The 23,279-nt window shown below is 48.1% G+C and overlaps 1 protein-coding gene across 3 annotated transcripts in view; it reads right to left on the reverse strand.

Annotated features, from left to right (window-relative positions):
* The window catches only part of LOC140728691 (uncharacterized), a 265,890-nt gene that overhangs the window by 23,900 nt on the left and 218,711 nt on the right, over nucleotides 1–23,279 (reverse strand). For 2 of the 3 annotated variants that reach the window (XM_073047654.1, XM_073047653.1), the window contains exons 14-15: nucleotides 13,576–13,608; nucleotides 918–941 (exon numbers count right to left, since the gene is read on the reverse strand). In XM_073047654.1, coding sequence (XP_072903755.1) covers nucleotides 918–941; nucleotides 13,576–13,608 — 57 coding nt within the window. Of the gene's footprint in view, nucleotides 1–917; nucleotides 942–3,448; nucleotides 3,482–7,408; nucleotides 7,442–10,513; nucleotides 10,544–13,575; nucleotides 13,609–23,279 lie in introns of all 3 variants that reach the window. The other variant, XM_073047652.1, reaches the window with a different exon arrangement.

A 23,279-nucleotide genomic window follows, 5' to 3' on the forward strand; every position in this document is an offset into this window, starting at 1 on the left:
GTTTGGTTCAAACACTAACGATGTTGTTGAGCTGAGCGATCATTGGGTCAAACTCCACAGTTCACAGGAATGGAGGTAGTTTGGATGGAAACACTTGAGAAGATATTTTATTACACCCTCTCAGAAATCCCATTATGATAGTAATGTCCTTGTTTGCTGGAGAAATTGTGGAAATCAAAATCAAAACCAGGACAGAAATAGCTGAAATGAAGGGGGATAATTTTAAGGAGACTGGAATAAAGTATAAGGGGAATGTCAAAGGTAATTTTTTTACATGGAGAGTGGAAAACCTGCCAAGGATGGTGGTAGAGGTGGAGACTTTAAAGACATTTAAGCGACTTTTAGATATACATAAGAATGATAGAAAGATAGAGGGCTACATAGGAGGGAAGGGTTAGATTGACCTTAGAGTCGGTTGAAAGATCAACATCACAGGTCGAACAGTCTGTACTGCGCTGTGACTTTCTATGTACTATGTTCTAAATGTGATCCGTTGCAGTTTGGGAGATTGGGAGATCAAATATACAGGGGTAATACACTGCTAATAGCAAGGCCCTTAATAGTGATGTTGTTCTGAGGGCTTTTGGAGTCTAAGACAATAACTCCCTGAAGAGGTTGCACAGGTTGATAGGTGGCAAAGGAGGCACATGGCATGCTCGTCTTTATTAGTCGAGGAATTCTTTTCAGAAACTGGGATGTTCTTTTTTTTTTAAACTGCATCTGGATTATTGTATTCAGTTCTGCTAATAGGATGGATATCAAGGCATTGGAGAGGGTGCAATGGAGGTTTACCAGGATGCATGCATTGAAGGTGAGAGATGATATTAAGAGCAGTAGGGGTCTGGAATGTTCATGTTTCCAGACTCCTTCCTCAGGAATCAAGGAATTGGCATTTGTTTTCAGGTGATGATACTCACGGACTTGCTCCTGCTGCGTGATCTCTGTGAACAAAGAGGAAAATGAAGATTACCAGGAGTGGACTCACCCAAGTGATGACAGCAGGACCAGGGGGATTGATGAAGGCCCTTTAGAAACGTGGAGGGTTGATAAATACACAAACTGACAGTTACAACCACTCCTGGGTGAACAAAACCCACAAGTACCCACCATATAGGTAATGAAGAACAGGAGGCCATTCAGCCCATTGGGTCTGCTACAGCTCAGTGGTGGAGCTTCCAGTTCTGTCTCACTCCCCTCTTCTCACAGTCTCGTAATACTTTCCCAATCCAGGCTTACTCCAGTTCATTTCAACATTCCTGTGAATCTTTTCCCATCTCTGTTCGGGCAGCAATCCCAGACCACAACAGCTCTCTGCCCAGAGGGTTTAATTAGTTTGGTAGTGGGATGGTAACAGAGAACCAGATCAGGGTGTGGAGGGATTGTGAGGCAGGAAGATGTCAGGACAAGAGCAAGGGAATAGAGAAGATGGGAATGATGGGTTGCAGTCTGTCTATTTAAATACTGGGAGTATTAAGGGTGACGGGGATGAAAGAGCATGCATCACTACATAGAACTGACTGTTAAACAGACTTGGTTGAGGGTGGAACAAGACTGGGTGCTTAGTGTTCTGGGGTTTCGAGGAAATCTGAATAACGTTGATGACCACAGAGTCCGAGTCCACAGATCACTGAAAGAAGTTGATAAATGATAAAGTAGGCTTGTGACCTGCTTACATTTATACAGTTCAGGAGTTAGGCAGTTACGTTACAGCTTTATTAAACTCCAGTTCGGCCACATCTGGAGATTACAATCAATTCTGGTCATTCCATTATAGGAAGGATGTCGAGGCATTGGAGAGGATGCAGAAAAGGTTTAGCAGTGGTGTGCATTTAAGCTGAAAGGGAGTAATTTAAAAGGAGTAGTGTGGGGTAAGCTTTTTCTTTACACAACATGATGGGTATCTAGAACAGGGTGGTAGGTATCTGGAATGGGGTGGTGGGTATCTGGAACAGGGTGGTGATACCTGGAACGGAGGTTGGGTATCTGGAATGGAGTGGTGTGAAGACAAATTCAATTGTTGTATTTAAGAGCCTCTTAGAATTGTGTGGGTAGAATGGATTCGTTTAGTTGGGCATTTGATTACTGATATAATTAGTTCATCACAACATTGTGGGCTGAAGCAAGGCCTGTTCTGTACTCTTCTAAGTTGTATAAAATATTTTCAACTCCTGCCAGCTCTATTTTCTACAGTCACCCTCCTTCCTGCCACCCTTTCCCTATTCAGTCTCCCTTTAACCTGCTCCGCTCCAGATTTGAAAATGACTTCTCTACACTCTTCCCATGAAGCATCCTATCCCAGCATTGTTCCTGGAAATTCGAATGTGGAAAAAAAAACTCCTGAGGGAGGCAGCTTCTCAATGAATAAGTTCATTGTTCATTCAGTGTAGTAGGGCACTTTCTACAAGAATGAATGGGATATGAACGTAGCTGTGCCCAGTGAGTTTGTAGCGGACACTTCGTTTGCATCGGTGGTGAAGCTGAAAGTGAGGAGGATAGTCAGAAGTGACAGAACGATATTGATCAAATTGGAATTTAATGCTGAGAACTGTGAGCTGAATGACACGAGGAGGAGGCAGAAGTGTGTAAATACACCTGAATGGTCGAGCTCGTAGAGAGCACTGTGAAACAGACAGACCTCAGAATACAGGTCAGAGAAACTCTGGAGGTGAGGGTACAGGTAGATCCGGGATACCTGCCTTCATTATCTGAGTACGGAACATTTCAGTTATGAGGAGATAGAGACTCGGTCAGATTTCCCTGGAGAAGTGGAGACTGAGGGAACAACTGCTTGAGGTGTGCTGAGGTAAGAGGGACAGTTATGGTAGACAGATGAAACATTGCTAAGACTAGATGGGGAAAGGTGGAGTATCAGGAAGATCTGAGTCCTTTCCTACTGAGGGTGGCTATAATCTAGAACACACTGCCTGTGGGGTTACTGAAGGCAGGGTCTTCCACAATGCAAGAAATATCTGCATGCGCTGCTAAATCACCAAGGTCCAGTCGCTATGGCCCAAGCGCTAAACAAGAGAAAATCTGCAGATGCTGGAAATCTGAGCAACACACAAAATGCTGGACAAAATCTTTTCCTAGATACTGCCTGGCCTGTTGAGTTCCTCCAGCATTTTGTATGTATTGCTTTGTCCAAGTGCTGTTTCCCACAATTAATTTCCCTCTCTCTACTCCCCATTCCTGACTTTCTCTATCTTTCTCACACCTTCCAGAAACTACCATTTCCTGCTTAATTCTCGCTTCATTCACTTTTCATCCTCCCACCCACCCTTCTCTCCACACTCTGCCTCCCGATTTCTGCTTCCTTCCTCTTTCTATATCTCCCCCACCCCACTTTGCTCATCACCATTATCAGTTCCACTGTCCACCACCATTTGGATCCAAACACCTTCCTCGTGGATGAAGGAGTTAGTGTTTGGTTTCAGGAGATGATACTCACATTTCGCCCTCGTTTCCCCCTCCGGGCCGATTTCTGTGAACAAAGAGGAAAGTGCAGGTTATCAGGAGGGGACTGACTCAAGTGATGACAGCAGGATGGGGGGGATTGATGAAGGCCCTTTAGAAACGTGGAGGGTTGATAATTACACAAACTGACAGTTACAACCACTCCTGGGTGAACAAAACCCACAAGTACCCACCATATAGGTAATGAAGAATAGGAGGCCTTTCAGCCCATTGGGTCTGCTACAGCTCAGTGGTGGAGCTTCCTGTTCGGTCTCACTCCCCTCTTCCCACAGTCCTGTCATGCTTTCCCAATCCAGGCTTACTCCAGTTCATTTCAACATTCCTGTGAATCTTTTCCCATCTCTGTTCGGGCAGCAATCCCAGACCACAACAGCTCTCTGCCCAGAGGGTTTAATTAGTTTGGTAGTGGGATGGTAACAGAGAACCAGATCAGGGTGTGGAGGGATTGTGAGGTAGGAAGATGTCAGGACAAGAGCAAGGGAATAGAGAAGATGGGAATGATGGGTTGCAGTCTGTCTATTTAAATACTGGGAGTATTAAGGGTGACGGGGATGAAAGAGCATGCATCACTACATAGAACTGACTGTTAAACAGACTTGGTTGAGGGTGGAACAAGACTGGGTGCTTAGTGTTCTGGGGTTTCGAGGAAATCTGAATAACGTTGATGACCACAGAGTCCGAGTCCACAGATCACTGAAAGAAGTTGATAAATGATAAAGTAGGCTTGTGACCTGCTTACATTTATTCAGTTCAGGAGTTAGGCAGTTATGATACAGCTTTATTAAACTCCAGTTCGGCCACATCTGGAGATTGCAATCAATTCTGGTCGTTCCATTATAGGAAGGATGTCGAGGCATTGGAGAGGATGCAGAGAAGGTTTAGCAGTGGTGTGCATTTAAGCTGAAAGGGAGTAATTTAAAAGGAGTAGTGTGGGGTAAGCTTTTTCTTTACACAAATTGGTGGGTATCTGGAATAGGGGTGGTGGGTATCTGGAATGGGGTGGTGGGTATCTAGAACAGTGTGGCGGGTATCTGGAATGGGGTGGTGTGAAGACAAATTCAATTGTTGTATTTAAGAGGCTCTTAGAATTGTTTGGGTAGAATGGATTTGTTTAGTTGGGCATTTGATTACTGATATAGTTAGTTCATCACAACGTTGTGGGCTGAAGCAAGGCCTGTTCTGTACTCTTCTAAGTTGTACAAAATATTTTTGACTCCTGCCAGCTCTATTTCCTACAGTCACCCTCCTTCCTGCCACCCTTTCCCTATTCAGTCTCCCTTTAATCTGCTCTGCTCCAGATTTGAAAATGACTTCTCTACACTCTTCCCATGAAGCATCCTATCCCAGCATTGTTCCTGGAAATTCGAATGTGGAAAAAAACTCCTGAGGGAGGCAGCTTCTCAATGAATAAGTTCATTGTTCATTCAGTGTAGTAGGGCACTTTCTACAAGAATGAATGGGATATGAACGTAGCTGTGCCGAGTGAGTTTGTAGCAGACACTTCGTTTGCATCGGTGGTGAAGCTGAAAGTGAGGAGGATAGTCAGAAGTGACAGAACGATATTGATCAAATTGGAATTTAACGCTAAGAACTGTGAGCTGAATGACACGAGGAGGAGGCAGAAGTGTGTAAATACACCTGAATGGTCCAGCTCATAGAGAGCACTGTGAAACAGACAGACCTCAGAATACAGGTCAGAGAAACCCTGGAGGTGAGGGTACAGGTAGATCCGGGATACCTGCCCTCATTATCTGAGTACGGAACATTTCAGTTATGAGGAGATAATGTAGAGACTCGGTCAGATTTCCCTGGAGAAGTGGAGACTGAGGGAACAACTGCTTGAGGTGCACTGAGGTAAGAAGGACAGGTATGGTAGACAGAGGGAACATTACTAAAACTAGATGGGGAAAGGTTAAATATGAGGGAGATCTAGAACCATAGAACCACAGAACATTACAGCCCAGAAACAGGCCTTTTGGCCCTTCTTGGCTGTGCCGAACCATTTTTCTGCCTAGTCCCACTGACCTGCACCTGGACCATATCCCTCCATACACCTCTCATCCATATACCGGTCCAAGTTTTTCTTAAATGTCAAAAGTGAGCCCGCATTCACCATTTCATCTGGCAGCTCATTCCACACTCCCACCACTCTCTGCGTGAAGAAGCCCCCCCCCAATGTTCCCTTTAAACTTTTCCCCGTTCACCCTTAACCCAATACCTCTGGTTTTTTTTGCCCCTGGCCTCAATGGAAAAAGCCTGCTTGCATTCACTCTGTCTATACCCATCATAATTTTATACACCTCTATCAAATCACCCCTCATTCTCCTACGCTCCAGGGAATAAAGTTCTAACCTATTCAACCTCTCTCTGTAACTCAGTTTCTCAAGTCCCGGCAACATCCTTGTAAACCTTCTCTGCACTCTTTCAACCTTATTAATATCCTTCCTGTAATTCGGTGACCAAAACTGCACACAATACTCCAAATTCACTCACCAATGTCTTATACAACCTCACCATTACATTCCAACTCTTATACTCAGTACGTTGATTTATAAAGGCCAATGTACCAAAAGCTTTCTTTACAACCCTATCTACTTGTGACACCACTTTTAGGGAATTATGTATCTGTATTCCCAGATCCCTCTGTTCTTCTGCACTCCTCAGTGTCCTACCATTTACCTTGTATGGTCTACCTTGGTTTGACCTTCCAAAGTGCAATACCTCACACTTGTCTGCATTAAACTCCATCTGCCATTTTTCTGCCCATTCCTCCAACTGGTCCAAATCCCTCTGCAAGCTTTGAAAACCTTCCTCACTGTCCACTACACCTCCAATCTTTGTATCATCAGTAAACTTGCTGATCCAATTTGCCACATTACCATCCAGATCATTGATATAGATGACAAATAACAATGGACCCAGCACTGATCCCTGTGGCAAACCACTAGTCACAGGCCTCCACTCAGAGAAGCAATCCTCCACTATCACTCTCTGGCTTCTTCCATTGAGCCAATGTCTAATCCAATTTACTATCTCTCCATGTATACCTAGCGACTGAATCTTCCTAACTAACCTCCCATGCGAGACCTTGTCAAAGGCCTTATTGAAGTCCATGTATACAACATCACATGCATTCCCTTCATCCACTTTCCTGGTAACTTCCTCGAAAAACTCTAATAGATTGGCTGAACATGACCTACCATGCACAAAGCCATGCTGACTGTTTCTAATAAGTCCCTGTCTATCCAAATACTTGTAGATCCTATCTCTTACTATTTCTTCCAATAATTTACCTACCACTGATGTCAAATTTACCGGCCTATAATTTCATGGCTTACTTTTGCTGCCTTTTTTAAACAACGGAACTACATGAGCTATCCATCTGAGGAAGGCCCTTTCCTACTGAGGGTGGCTATTATCTGGAACACACTGCCTGTGGGGTTACTGGAGGCAGGGTCTTCCACAATGCAAGAAATATCTGCATGTGCTGCTAAATCACCAAGGTCCAGTCGCTATGGCCCAAGCGCTAAACAAGAGAAAATTTGCAGACGCTGGAAATTCAAGCAACACACAAAATGCTGGACAAAATCTTTTCCTAGATACTGCCTGGCCCGCTGAGTTCCTCCAGCATTTTGTATGTGTTGCTTTGTCCAAGTGCTGTTTCCCACAATCAATGTCCCTCTCTTCTTCCCATTCCTGACTTTCTCTATCTTTCTCACACCTTCCATAAACTACCATTTCCTGTTTAATTTTCTCTTCATTCTCTTTTCATCTCCCACCCACCCTTCTCTCCACACTCTGCCTCCCGATTTCTGCTTCCTTCCTCTTTCTATATCTCCCCCACCCCACTTTGCTCATCACCATTATCAGTTCCACTGTCCACCACCATTTGGAACCAAACACCTTCCTCGTGGTTTCAGGAGATGATACTCACATTTCGCCCTCGTTTCCCCCTCCGGGCCGATTTCTGTGAACAAAGAGGAAAGTGCAGGTTATCAGGAGGGGACTGACTCAAGTGACGAGAGCAGGACCAGGAGGGATGATGAAGCCCCTTTAGAAACGAGCAGAGGTGATGAATGCAACTACTCCATCGCTGTTCAGGCAGCAATGCCAGACCTCAGCAACTGTCCAGATGGCGGGTTTAAACTTGTCTGGCAGTGGGATAGGAACCTGAGAAACTGGTCAGTACAATGGAGGGATTGTGAGACAGGTAGATGTCAAGGACCAGCAAGTTACAGGCAGGAGCCTGGGAATAGACAAATGTGTTTATTTTAATGCTGGAAGTATGATGGAAGACAGGATGAAAGAGCATGCATCAGTACATGGAACTAAGAAGTTCTGGTCGTTATAGAGACTTGGTTGAGAGAGGAACAGGATTGGATGCATAATGCTCTTGGGTTTTGATCAAACATTAACAATGTTGTTGAGCTGGGCGACCATTGGGTCCAAGTCCACATTTCCATGAAGTCTGCATGGATGGTAAATGAGGTCTGCGGAATGCTTGCCTTTACCAGCAGAGAGTTCAGTTGAAGATTCGGGTAGTAATGTGGCAGCGTTATAAACTGTAGTTAAGCTGCATCTGGAGTGAAGCAGTCAATTCTCATCACTGCAATATAGTGTGATGTGTGATGAGCAAACCAGGCTGAGATGGGGTCAAGAGTTGTCCCCCCTGTGAACTATGCTGCTAACGAGAGAGAGAGAGAAGAAGAGGGGGGAGGCACCCTGCTGCTGATGCTGATAATGAGAGAGAGAGAATGATTTAGCATTATGGCTTCTTCACTAATTGTTTACTTTGCTCCAAGGACACTTTCTTTGCCTGCTTGTGTGGATTCCTGCTGAGACAGCAAGGCGGGACCAGGTGATGGACAGCTGATGGATGGCCGGTACCCCGTCAGGGGAGATAAAAAGCAAGTCTGCTGAGACACAGGCAGACACACCACGGACACTGAAAGAGTGTTGTGCACCCACCAAAGCTGGGGTTTGGAGGATCGATTCACGGGGAATCGATCAGAGGCTCACAGTGTGTGAAGGCAGACTGGTGGGGGCTTGTGTGTGTGTCCATCCTCGCCTGGGTGACAGGCTCACCACTGAAGAACGGTCTGGTCTGCTACGGAGGGGTCACAGTCGGTGACCTCAACAGGACAAGAAGACATCAGAAGGTTTGCCTGCAACTGCATCACCTCTCGCTCTCTCCCTCTCTCCAACAGTACAACAGCAACAACCTCGACCTAAACTAAACTGAACTGAACTCTGCACCATCATAAGACTATTCATTTACCCCTGACTTCGATAGAGCTTGGTTTTGATTCCTATTTCCACACTTCTGTATATATCATTGCTAACCTGTTTCATATATTTGCATTTTATAGTACTGTATTACTTAGTTTACTAATAAACACCATTAGTTACAGTAATACCAGACTCCAACGTATTATTCCATTTCTGCTGGTTTGGTAACCTGGTCACGGGGTATGTGACAATAGGAATGATATTGTGGCATTGGAGAGGATGCAGAGAACTTTACCAGAGGCACGCAGTTAAAGTGAAGGGAGATAATCTCAAAGGAGATGTGCAGGCATGTTTCATTTTTTCCACATTGTTGTGGGTGTCTGGAATAGGGTGGTGGTGAAGAGAAATACAATTCAGGTATATAAGAGGCTCTGAGAGAGGCACATGAACGTTGGTGTGGGCATTGTGGGCTGAAGCAGGGCCTGTTCTGTACTCTTCTAAGTTCTATAGGTATTCTCGACTCCTGCCAGCTCTATTTCCTACAGTCACCCTCCTTCCTGCCACCCTTTCCCTATTCATTCTCCCCTTAACCTGCTCCGCTCCAGATTTGAAAATGACTTCTCTACGCTCTTCCCATGAAGCATCCTATCCCAGCATTGTTTGGAAATTCGAATGTGGAAAAAAAAGCTCCTGAGTGAGGCAGCTTCTCAACGAATAGGTTCATTCTTCATTCAGTGTATTAGGGCACTTTCTACAAGGATGAATGGGATATGAACGTAGCTGTGCCAAGTGAGTTTGTAGCGGACACTTCGTTTGCATCGGTGGTGAAGCTGAAAGTGAGGAGGATAGTCAGAAGTAACAGAACAATATTGATCAAATTGGAATTTAACGCTGAGAACTGTGAGCTGAATGACACGAGGAGGAGGCAGAACTGTGTAAATACACCTGAATGGTCGAGCTCATAGAGAGCACTGTGAAACAGACAGACCTCAGAATACAGGTCAGAGAAACCCTGGAGGTGAGGGTACAGGTAGATCCGGGATACCTGCCTTCATTACCTGAGTACGGAACATTTCAGTTATGATGAGATAACGTAGAGACTTGGTCAGATTTCCCCGGAGAAGTGGAGACTGAGGGAACAACTGCTTGAGGTGTACTGAGGTAAGAGGGACAGGTATGGTAGACAGAGGGAACATTTCTAAGACTAGACGGGGAAAGGTGGAATGTGAGGGAGATCTGAGGAAGACCCTTTCCTACTGAGGGTGGCTATAATCTGGAACACACTGCCTGTGGGGTTACAGGTGGCAGGGTCTTCCACAATGCAAGAAATATCTGCATGCGCTGCTAAATCACCAAGGTCCAGTCGCTATGGCCCAAGTGCTAAACAAGAGAAAATCTGCAGATGCTGGAAATTCAAGCAACACACAAAATGCTGGACAAAATCTTTTCTTAGATACTGCCTGGCCTGTTGAGTTCCTCCAGCATTTTGTATGTATTGCTTTGTCCAAGTGCTGTTTCCCACAATCCGTTTCCCTCTGTACTCCCCATTCCTGACTTTCTCCCTATCTTCTTCACACTTTCCAGAAACTACCATTCCCTGTTTAATTCTCTCTTCATTCTCTTTTCATCTCCCACCCACCCTTCTCTCCACACTCTGCCTCCCGATTTCTGCTTCCTTCCTCTTTCTATATCACCCCCACCCCACTTTGCTCGTCACCATTATCAGTTCCACTGTTCACTACCATTTGGAACCAAACACCTTCCTCGTGGATGAAGGAGTTTGTGTTTGGTTTCAGGAGATGATACTCACATTTCGTCGTCTGTTCCTCCGGGCCGATCTCTGTGAACAAAGAGGAACGTGCAGGTTATCAGGAGGGGACTGACTCAAGTGATGAGAGCAGGACCAGGAGGGCTGATGAAGCCCCTTTAGAAACGAGCAGAGGTGATGAATGCAACTATTCCATCTCTGTTCAGTCAGCAATGCCAGACCTTAGCAGCTCTCCAGATGGAGGGTTTGAACTCGTCTGGCAGTGGGATAGGAACCAGAGAAACTGGTCAGTACAATGGAGGGATTGTGAGACAGGTAGATATCAAGGACCAGCAAGTATAGGCAGGAGCCTGGGAATAGACAAATGTGTTTATTTTAATGCTGTAAGTATGATGGAAGACAGGATGAAAGAACATGCATCAGTACATGGAACTAAGAAGTTCTGGTCGTTATAGAGACTTGGTTGAGAGAGGAACAGGATTGGATGCATAATGTTCTTGGGTTTTGATCAAACGTTAACAATGTTGTTGAGCTGGGCGACCATTGGGTCCAAGTCCACATTTCCATGAAGTCTGCATGGATGGTAAATGAGGTCTGCGGAATGCTTGCCTTTACCAGCAGAGAGTTCAGTTGAAGATTCAGGTAGTAATGTGGCAGCGTTATAAACTGTAGTTAAGCTGCATCTGGAGTGAAGCAGTCAATTCTCATCACTGCAATATAGTGTGATGTGTGATGAGCAAACCAGGCTGAGATGGGGTCAAGAGTTGTCCCCCCTATGAACTATGCTGCTAACGAGAGAGAGAGAAGAAGAGGGGGGAGGCACCCTGCTGCTGATGCTGATAATGAGAGAGAGAGAGGGAATGATTTAGGATTATGGCTTCTTCACTAATTGTTTACTTTGCTCCAAGGACAGTTCCTTTGCCTGCTTGTGTGGATTCCTGCTGAGACAGCAAGGTGGGACCAGGTGATGGACAGCTGATGGATGGCCGGTACCCCGTCAGGGGAGATAAAAAGCAAGTCTGCTGAGACACAGGCAGACACACCACGGACACTGAAAGAGCGTTGTGCACCCACCAAAGCTGGGGGTTTGGAGGATCGATTCGTGGGGAATCGATCAGAGGCTCACAGTGTGTGAAGGCAGACCGGTGGGGGCTTGTGTGTGTGTCCATCCTCGCCTGGGTGACAGGCTCACCACTGAAGAACGGTCTGGTCTGCTACGGAGGGGTCACAGTCGGTGACCTCAACAGGACAAGAAGACATCAGAAGGTTTGCCTGCAACTGCATCACCTCTCGCTCTCTCCCTCTCTTCAACAGTACAATAGCAACAACCTCGACCTAAACTAAACTGAACTGAACTCTGCACCATCATAAGACTATTCATTTAACCCTGACTTTGATAGAGCTTGGTTTTGATTCCTATTTCCACACTTCTGTATATATCATTGCTAACCTGTTTCATATATTTGCATTTTATAGTACTGTATTACTTAGTTTACTAATAAACACCATTAGTTAAAGTAATAGCAGACTCCAACGTATTATTCCATTTCTGCTGGTTTGGTAACCTGGTCACGGGGTATGTGACAATAGGAATGATATTGTGGCATTGGAGAGGATGCAGAGAACTTTACCAGAGGCACGCAGTTAAAGTGAAGGGCGATAATCTCAAAGGAGATGTGCAGGCATGTTTCATTTTTTCCACATTGTTGTGGGTGTCTGGAATAGGGTGGTGGTGAAGAGAAATACAATTCAGGTATATAAGAGGCTCTGAGAGAGGCACATGAACGTTGATGTGGGCATTGTGGGCGGAAGCAGGGCCTGTTCTGTATTCTTCTAAGTTCTATAGGTATTTTCAACTCCTGCCAGCTCTATTTCCTACAGTCACCCTCCTTCCTGCCACCCTTTCCCTATTCAGTCTCCCCTTAACCTGCTCCGCTCCAGATTTGAAAATGACTTCTCTACGCTCTTCCCATGAAGCATCCTATCCCAGCATTGTTCCTGGAAATTCGAATGTGGAAAAAAAAACTCCTGAGTGAGGCAGCTTCTCAATGAATAAGTTCATTGTTCATTCAGTGTATTAGGGCACTTTCTACAAGAATGAATGGGATATTAACGTAGCTGTGCCGAGTGAGTTTGTAGCAGACACTTCGTTTGCATCGGTGGTGAAGCTGAAAGTGAGGAGGATAGTCAGAAGTAACAGAACGATATTGATCAAATTGGAATTTAATGCTGAGAACTGTGAGCTGAATGACACGAGGAGGAGGCAGAAGTGTGTAAATACACCTGAATGGTCGAGCTCATAGAGAGCACTGTGAAACAGACAGACCTCAGAATACAGGTCAGAGAAACCCTGGAGGTGAGGGTACAGGTAGATCCGGGATACCTGCCTTCATTATCTGAGTACAGAACATTTCAGTTATGAGGAGATAATGTAGAGACTCGGTCAGATTTCCCTGGAGAAGTGGAGACTGAGGGAACAACTGCTTGAGGTGTACTGAGGTAAGAGGGACAGGTATGGTAGATAGAGGGAACATTTCTAAGACTAGATGGGGAAAGGTGGAGTATGAGGAAGAAACACACTGCCTGTGGGGTTACAGGTGGCAGGGTCTTCCACAATGCAAGAAATATCTGCATGCGCTGCTAAATCACCAAGGTCCAGTCGCTATGGCCCAAGTGCTAAACAAGAGAAAATCTGCAGACGCTGGAAATCCGAGCAACACACAAAATGCTGGACAAAATCTTTTCTTTGATACTGCCTGGCCTGCTGAGTTCCTCCAGCATTTTGTATATATTGCTTTGTTCAAGTGCCATTTCCCACAATCAATTTCCCTCTCTACTCCCCATTCCTGACTTTCTCCATCTTCTTCACACTTTCGAGAAACTACCATTCCCTGCTTAATTCTCTCTTCATTCTCTTTTCATCTCCCACCCACCCTTCTCTCCACACTCTGCCTCCTGATTTCTGCTTCCTTCCTCTTTCTATATCTCCCCCACCCCACTTTGCTCATCACCATTATCAGTTCCACTGTCCACCACCATTTGGAACCAAACACCTTCCTTGTGGATGAAGGAGTTTGTGTTTGGTTTCAGGAGATGATACTCACATTTCGTCCTCGTCTGTTCCTCCGGGCCGATCTCTGTGAACAAAGAGGAAAGTGCAGGTTATCAGGAGGGGACTGACTCAAGTGATGAGAGCAGGACCAGGAGGGCTGATGAAGCCCCTTTAGAAACGAGCAGAGGTGATGAATGCAACTACTCCATCTCTGTTCAGGCAGCAATGCCAGACCTCAGCAACTCTCCAGATGGAGGGTTTGAACTCATCTGGCAGTGGGATAGGAACCAAAGAAACTGGTCAGTAACATGGTGGGATTGTGAGACCAGCATGGACCAGCAAGTATAGGCAGGAGCCTGGGAATAGACAAATGTGTTTATTTTAATGGTGGAAGTATGATGGAAGACAGGATGATACAGCGTGCATCTCTACATGGAACTAAGAAGTTCTGGTCGTTATGGAGACTTGGTTGAGAGAGGAACAGGATTGAATGCATAATGCTCTTGGGTTTTGATTAAATGTTAACAATGTTGTTGAGCTGGGCGACCATTGGGTCCAAGTCCACATTTCCATGAAGTCTGCATGGATGATAAATGAGGTCTGCAGAACGCTTGGCTTTACCAGCAGAGAGTTCAGTTGAAGATTCGGGTAGTAATGTGGCAGCGTTATAAACTGTAGTTAAGCTGCATCTGGAGTAAAGCAGTCAATTCTCATCACTGCAATATAGGAAGGATGTTGTGGCATTGGAGAGGATGCAGAGAACTTTACCAGAGGCACGCAGTTAAAGTGAAGGGAGATAATCTCAAAGGAGATGTGCAGGCATGTTTCATTTTTTCCACATTGTTGTGGGTGTCTGGAATAGGGTGGTGGTGAAGAGAAATACAATTCAGGTATATAAGAGGCTCTGAGAGAGTCAGATAAATGTCGATGTGGGCATTGTGGGCTGCAGGGTCTGTCCCTGTTCTGCACTGTTCTATTACATTAATGAACGCAGATTGATTCATGAATTTGCAGCCGACACTCGGTTTGCATTGTTGGTGTTGTTGAAAGTAAGGACAGTCAGAGGGGATGGACGACATTGACCAAATTGGACATGGCAATGGAATTTCATCCTTAGTTAATTCACTGGGTGAAGGAAAAGCAGAGACTTCAGTGTACAGGTTGTAGGAGGGTACTGGTAGATATGGGATACTGCCTTCATTATCTAGTCATGGAATGTTTCAGGACAAGGAAGTGAGGAAAGACTCATGGGTGTAGTGTTGCCTCACCTGGAAGGACTGTTTAGGGCTCTGAATGGTGGTGAGGGAGGAGGTGTAGGGGCAAGTGTTGCAGTTGTTCCACTTGCAAGGATAAGTGCCAGGAGGGAGATCAGTGGGGAAGGAGAACAGACAAAGGAGTTGTTTGTGCAGAAAGTGGGTGGGGAGGGAAAGATGTGCTTGGAGGTGGGATCCTGTTGGAGATTGTTGAATTACAGAGAATTATGTGCTGGATATGGAGGCTGGTTGGGTGGTAGGTGAGGACAAGAGGAACCCTATCCTTGGTAGGGTGGTGGGAGGATGGGGTGACAGCAGACGTGCATGAAATGGAAGAGATGCACTTGAGAGGAACGTTGATGATGGAGGAAGGGAAGCCCCTTTCTTTGAAAAAGGAAAAAGGAGGACATCTCCTTCTTTCTAGAATGAAAGCCTCAGCCTGAGAAGAGATTCTGTGGACATAGAGGAATTGAGAGAAGAGAAATGCGTTTTTACAAGTAACAGGGTGGGAAGAGGTACAGTCCAGGTAGCTGTGAGTCCATGCGTTTCTAATAGACATCAGTAGATAAGCTGTCTCCAGAGATAGAGACAGTAAGATCGAGAAAAGGGAGGGAGGTGTCAGAAATGGACCAGGTAAATTTGAGAGCTGGGTGGAAGTTGGAGGCAAAGTTGATGAAGTTGACGAGCTCAGCATGGGTGCAGGAAACAGCACCAATGCAGTTGTTGACAGGAAAAGTGGGGTTGGTCCCAGTGTCGGCTTGGAACATGGACTGTTTCACGTAGCCAACAAGAAGGCAGGCATAACCTCATCTTCCTTCTCCAATCCTGCTGAAGGGTTTTGGCCTGAAATATCAACTGTATGTTTTTCCATTGATGCTGCCTGGCCTGCTGAGTTCCTCCATCATTCCTCTGTTAGATCATTCCACCCCTCCCCCTCCTCCGACAGTATCCAACGTGATGTACCTGTTGTTGACGGGCTGGCCACGGGTACTCTGCACTGGCTCCTTAACCCCTTTCCCCTTCCTGACTGTCACCCAGTTTCCTATGTCCTGCACCTTGGGTGTAACTACCTCTCTATATGTCCTATCTACCACCTCCTCAGCCTCCTGAATGATCTGGAGTTCATCCAGTTCCAGCTCCAACTCCGTAACGTGGTTTGTCAAAAGCTGCAGCTGGATGCACTTGTTAGGGTCTGGTCCGGAGCCCGCCTTCCGGGTCTTGCTCTGGTCCGCAAACTATGGACTCCGGACCTTGCAGCCAGCCTTCCTGTCACCCGGAACCATTGGATCATCTTGGCTTAAGGAGGTACACCTGTTGCCTATTAGGGGGCAGGTGTTTATAAGGGGCTCGGGGACTGAGCCTAGTTGGGGGGTTGTTCTCTTCTGAAGCTGGTTTAACCTGGTCAGCCGGCTCTGAATCCTGCTCAGTACCTGGTCAGCCGGCTCTGAATCCCGCTCAGTACCTGGTCTGCCGGCTCTGAATCCCGCTCCGTACCTGGTCTGCCGGCTCTGAATCCTGTTCTGCCCTGGTTGCCGGCCTGCTCGGAATCCTGTTCTGCCCTGGTTGCCGGCCTGCTCGGAATCCTGTTCTGCCCTGGTTGCCGGCCTGCTCGGAATCCTGTTCTGCCCTGGTTGCCGGCCTGCTCGGAATCCTGTTCTGCCCTGGTTGCCGGCCTGCTCGGAATCCTGTTCTGCCCTGGTTGCCGGCCTGCTCGGAATCCTGTTCTGCCCTGGTCGCCGGCCTGCTCGGAATCCTGTTCTGCCCTGGTCGCCGGCCTGCTCGGTATCCTGTTCTGCCCTGGTTGCCGGCCTGCTCGGTATCCTGTTCTGCCCTGGTTGCCGGCCTGCTCCGTATCCTGTTCTGCCCTGGTTGCCGGCCTGCTCGGAATCCAGTTCTGCCCTGGTTGCCGGCCTGCTCGGAATCCTGTTCTGCCCTGGTTGCCGGCCTGCTCGGAATCCTGTTCTGCCCTGGTTGCCGGCCTGCTCGGAATCCTGTTCTGCCCTGGTTGCCGGCCTGCTCGGTATCCTGTTCTGCCCTGGTTGCCGGCCTGCTCGGTATCCTGTTCTGCCCTGGTTGCCGGCCTGCTCTTATCCTGTTCTGCCCTGGTTGCCGGCCTGCTCGGTATCCTGTTCTGCCCTGGTTGCCAGCCTGCTCAGAATCCTGTTCTGCCCTGGTTGCCGGCCTGCTCTTATCCTGTTCTGCCCTGGTTGCCGGCCTGCTCGGTATCCTGTTCTGCCCTGGTTGCCGGCCTGCTCCGTATCCTGTTCTGCCCTGGTTGCCGGCCTGCTCCGTATCCTGTTCTGCCCTGGTTGCCGGCCTGCTCGGAATCCTGTTCTGCCCTAGTTGCCGGCCTGCTCCGTATCCTGTTCTGCTCTGGTTGCCGGCCTGCTCCGTATCCTGTTCTGCCCTGGTTGCCGGCCTGCTCGGAATCCTGTTCTGCCCTGGTTGCCGGCCTGCTCGGAATCCTGTTCTGCCCTGGTTGCCGGCCTGCTCTGTATCCTGTTCTGCCCTGGTTGCCGGCCTGCTCCGTATCCTGTTCTGCCCTGGTTGCCGGCCTGCTCGGAATCCTGTTCTGCCCTGGTTGCCGGCCTGCTCCGTATCCTGTTCTGCCCTGGTTGCCGGCCTGCTCGGAATCCTGTTCTGCCCTGGTTGCCGGCCTGCTCTGTATCCTGTTCTGTCCAAGTTTGTCTTGTTTTCCTGCTTCTCTTGGGTGCGCTGGTCCTGCTGTTCTGCTGTATTTGCCTTGCCCACGCTATCACACTGTCTGCTTGCTTCTCCCTAATTACTGGTATATCTTGGTTGTCCTGCTGCTCACCCTGGACCCAGCTCCATTCCTGTCCCTTGGCTCTGTCAGGTAAGCCAGGCTGTTGCTGTTACCCCTTGGGTGGCTCTGTCCCTTCCTACCCCTAACCTCTGATGGGTTGTGCCCTGCACCTGCCCAGGTGTCCGCACCTTGTCCAGGCCTCCATGTTTCTGCCTGGGAGGCGGCCCTGCCTGGGATCCATGCAGCCTGTCCTGAGGACTCCGACCCTTCTCACCCCTTGCTCCCTATGGGTTGTGCCCGCACCTGCCCAGGTGTTCTGCGTCTTGCCCGGGCCTCTGTGTTCCTCCCTGGGAGGCGGCCCTGCCCAGGAGTTATGCGCCTGCCCCAGGGGGGTCTTCTGCCCCGCCTGAACTCTGGGATCCAGCCCCTGCCTGCCTAACCTCCAGGATCCAGCCCTGCCTACATTACCCCTTGCATGCCATGGCATTCCCATCCTGTCCTACCCCTAGTACTTCAGTGCCTGTGTCCTGCATTTGGGTCCATTCCATGTCTGCTCCTGACAGCACTTCTCACAGTTGTCGTTGTCAGGGACACTGAAGGTCTCAAGTTCTCAGAGCAGCAATGGCTGGAATTTCTGGAAACAACTCAGAAGGAACAGGACATATACATGCCAAAGAGGAACCCTGTCACTATCCTCCTCCAATCCACCTATGCAAGCTACTCTCTCATGCCTCTGTAATTCCCTTTATTCCATTGTGATACTGATACATGTGACTTATGCTTCTCCCTCTCAAATTGCAGTATGAAGTCAATCATATTATAATCACTGACTCCTAATGGTTCCTTTATGTAAAGCTCCCTAATAAGATCTGGGTTATTACACAACACCCAACCTAAGACAGCCTTTCCCACAGTAGGCTCAAGTACAAGCTGCTCTAAAAAGCCATCTTACAGGCACTCAGAAAATACCTTCTCTTGCGATCCAACACCAACCTGATTTTCCCAATCCGCTTGCATATTGAAGGTCCCCATTACAATTGTGTCATTACCTTTATTACATGCTATTTCCAGCTCCCCTTGCAATCTCAACCCCACATCTTGGCTACTATTTGGAGGGCTATATATGATTCCCATATTGGTTTTATTACCCTTGCAGTTTCTTAACTCCACCCAGAAAGATTCAACATTAACTGACCCAATTTCACCTCTTTCTAAAGATGTAATTCCATCTCTTACCAACAGAGCCACACCACCGCCTATGCCTTCCTGCCGGTCCTTTTGATACAAGCTATATCCTTTGATGTTCATCTCCAAACCATGGCTATCTTTCAGCCACGACTCAGTGGTGATGCCCAAAACATCACCCTGACCAATTTCTAATGCCATGAGTTCACCCACTGAAAGCTACATGCATTTAATACAGCATCTTCAGTCTTACATTCTTCATCCTTTTGAATTTTGCCTCGGTGGTACAATTTAACTCTTTCCTCTGCCTGTAGTTGTACCTAATCACTGACTTGTCCTTCCTCACATTCATGTTACACCTATCATCTACTTGTAAACCAGCTGGCTCATTCTCAGCGCTATCATTCCGGTTCCAAATCCCCCTGCCATATTAGCTTATAAAAACGTAGAAAACCTACAACACAATTCAGGCCCTTTGGCCTATAATGCTGTGCTGAACATGTACTTACTTTAGAAATTACCTAGGGTTATCCATAGCCCTCTATTTTTCTAAACTCCATGAGTCTCTTAAAAGACCCTATCATATCTGCCTCCACCACCATTGCCGGCAGCCCATTCCACCCACTCACTACTCTCTGTGTAAAAACATACCCCTGACATCTCTTCTGTATCTACTTCCAAGCACTTTAAAACTGTGCCCTCTCGTGCCAGCCACTTCAGCCTTTGTCATGGTTCTGGTTGGCCGTTCCCCTTTAACACTTCTTTCTCCCTGATTATGACCCAATTTCAGTCAATTGCTGCTAGTTACCCAATTACCGTACATCTGGCTTTCATCAGAGACTGGGAAATAAATACGATGGTGACTCTATCATACGTTGCCAGTTCGTTGGTCAATTCTTGTGTGATACTTCGTTCCCTGTTCCGATTAGAACCGGCAGTTCTAAGTTCTGCTCTAGTTTCTAGAGAGTCCCTGTGAATCCTGTCTCCTTGTCAAGATCCCTCTGGTTTCCTGCTCTACGTTCAGGTCTACGTCAGCCTCCCCAACTGAGTCGACGTGCCAGTGTCCTGCACTTGGGTTCTCCTCCGTCACCCCCGCGTAACAGAACGAACTGGCCAGAATGAACCCAGTGGACACGGACCCGGTGCAACAGGCCCTTGTTAGCCAGGGCTCCCTACTGGACATACATGATCAACGACTCAGAAAAGTCATGAAAGATCTTCATGCCCTATCCGAGGATGTAAAGAAGGTCAGTGAGCAGGTTGACTGGGTATCCACTCCCCTTACTCCATCCCTTCCAAGAACCCAGTCTGACCAAACCGCACAGCCTGGGATGGGTACGCCTTGGCTCAGCAACACAATCACCTCGAGAGCCGTACGTACCCGAACCAGAACCCTACGCTGGGGACCTAGGGAAGTACTGGGCTCTCTGGTTTTTGAGCAACAGCCACGTACGTACAGCTCGGACAGATCAAGAATTGCGTACATCTTGGGGCTGTTACTAGCAGATGCCTTATCATGGGCCACCGCGATTTGGGACAACCGTCCAGAGGTCTGTTCCTCCTTCTCCACCTTCGTCTCCGAAATGAGGAAGGTTTTTGAACAGCCCATTCGTGGGAGGGACGCTGCTAGGCGCCTTCTGACTCTCTGTCCGGGCTCGCAAAGCGTAGCGAAATACTCCGTAGAGTTCCGAACATTAGCGGCCGACTCTGGGTGGACTGATGAAGCACCACAGGAAGTGTTTCGACAGGGTCTCTCTGACAAGATAAAAGATGAATTAGCGGCCAGGGATGACGCAAACAGCCTGGACTCTTTGGCCACCAGGGTAGATAATCGACTTCGAGAACGTCTGAGAGAAAAGACCGGTCTCCGCTCCTCGGGTCATCCTACGGCCAACCTTACCATCTTCGGCCAGCCTCCCTTACCCGTCCACACCTAGGGTAGCCCCCACTCCAACTGTTCTGGTGAATCAGATGACACTCCCTTCAGTTCCCCAAGCCCGGATGCAGATCCAAGCTACTGGAACCTACAACCAACAGTCCCTGTCCTTGTCTACCTTGATAGACTCCGGTGCTGAGGGGAATCTGCTGGATGAAGACATAGCTGCCCAGGCCAGAACTCCTCGGGAGCCGTTGTCTACCCCTCTGGAAGCCCGGGCACTGGATGGAAAACTTCTGGCTCGAGTCACTCACCGTACTCCACCACTGTCTTTGATCCTCTCTGGGAATCATTGGGAGCAGATACAATTTAACCTAATCTCCTCTCCTCAAGCCCCGATAGTACTTGGATACCCCTGGTTACGCCGCCATAATTCTTGCATTGATTGGTCTACCGGGAGGATAGCCAGTTGGAGCCTGTTTTGCCACGCCACCTGTCTGCAGTCGGCCCTATCCCCCAGGGAGAATACAACGACCTCGCCTGTCTTTGAAACCCTCGACTTGTCCAGAGTTCCCACAGAATACCATGACCTGGGACAGGTATTCAGAAAGCAACGTGCCCTATCCCTGCCTCCACACCGCCCGTATGACTGCGCTATCGACCTTCTCCCCGAGGCCTCGTTACCTACCAGTCGCCTGTATAACTTGCCCCGGCCTGAGAAAGAAGCCATGGAGAAATATATCAGTGAGTCTCTCGCGGTGGGCATTATTCGACCCTCATCCTCCCCGGTGGGCACTGGGTTCTTCTTTGTGGGGAAGAAGGACGGCTCTCTCCGTCCCTACGTTGATTACCGAGGCCTAAATCATTTCACCATTAAGAACAAGTACCCACTGCCTCTTATAAGTTCTGCATTTGAGCCACTTCATGGAGCCACCATCTTCTCGAAGTTGGACCTCCGAAACGCCGACCATTTGGTCCAGATAAGGGAGGGAGATGAGTGAAAGACAGCTTTCAATACCCTGTTAGGCCACTTCGAGTACTTAGTCATGCCTTTTGGCCTCACCGATGCCCCCGCAGTTTTTCAAGCCTTGATTAACGATATACTAAGAGACTTTATTAACCACTTTGTGTTTGTCTACCTGGTTGACATCCTAATCTTTTCCAGCAGTCCCCAGCAACACGTGCACCATGTCCATCAAGTCCTGCAGAGGCTGGGGGAGAATAAATTATTTGTAAAGGCGGAGAAATGCCAATTCCATGTCTGCTTCCTAGGTTATATCATCGAGAGGGGACAGGTGAGAGCTGATCCTGAGAAGATCCGGGCTGTGGCGGAGTGGCCCAAACCCACGGACCGCAAGCAACTCCAACGGGTCCTGGGGTTTGTGAACTTTTATCGTCGGTTCATCCGAAACTCCCCTTACCCGACTTACCTCACCCACCACACCTTTCCTTTGGAACTCCGAGGCGAATTCAGCATTCGGCGAACTGAAGAGGCGTTTCACATCTGCACCCGTTCTGATTCAACCGGACCCCTCCTGTCAGTTCAGTGTGAAGGTTGATGCCTCTGACTCCGGGGTGGGAGTGGTACTGTCCCAATGTTCGGGACCGGATCAGAAACTACATCCCTGTGCTTTCTTCTCTCGCCAACTGTCTCCCGCTGAACGAAACTACGACGTGGGGAACCGGGAGCTACTAGCGGTCAGACTGGCGTTAGAAGAGTGGAGGCACTGGTTGGAGGGGGCGGAACACCCATTTATCATCTGGACAGACCACAAGAACCTTCAATATATCCAGACCGCCAAACGCCTGAATTCCTGCCAGGCCTGTTGGGCATTATTTTTGACCGGTTCAGGTTCTCCCTCACCTATCGTCTGGGGTCCAAGAACGGGAAGCCCGATGCCCTCTCCCGCCAATACGTTTCCGAGGAGGATCTTCCCAACCCCGAGACCATCCTTCCACCATCCTGTGTAGTGGCTGCCCTCACCTGGGAGATCGAGTCCAGAGTCAAAGAGGTCCAAAGGACGCAACCCGACCCAGGCACCGGACCTCCCAATCACCTTTTGTACCCGATGCTGTTCGATCACAGGTCCTACAGTGGGGGCACACCTCTCATTTTGCCTGCCATCCCGGAGTCGATCGGACCCTGACCCTCCTGAAGAGACATTTCTGGTGGCCCTCCATGGACACTGACACCCGTTCCTATTTTTCCGCATGTTCCGTCTGCGCCCATAGAAAAGCCTGCGGGATTACTCCATCCCCTACCTGTACCTAGGCGTCCCTGGTCCCACGTCACTTTAGATTCTAACTATCCACACGATCAATGCCTCTCATCATCTTATACACCTCTATCAGGTCACCCCTCATCCTCCGTCACTCCAAGAAGAAAAGGTCGAGTTCACTCAACCTATTCTCATAAGGCATGCTCCCCAATCCAGGCAACATCCTTGTAAATCTCTTCTGCACCCTTTCTATGGTTTCTACATCCTTCCTGTAGTGAGGCGACCAGAACTGAGCACAGTACTCCAAGTGGGGTCTGACCAGGGTCCTATATTCTATATAGCTGTAACATTACCTCTTGACTCTTAAACTCAATCGCATGGTTGATGAAGGCCAATACACCATATGCCTTCTAACCACAGAGTCAACCTGTGTAGCAGCTTTGAGTGTGCTGTGTTATC

This window comes from Hemitrygon akajei, chromosome 6 (assembly GCF_048418815.1).
Source record: "Hemitrygon akajei chromosome 6, sHemAka1.3, whole genome shotgun sequence".
In the NCBI taxonomy this organism is placed as follows: Eukaryota; Metazoa; Chordata; class Chondrichthyes; order Myliobatiformes; family Dasyatidae; genus Hemitrygon; species Hemitrygon akajei.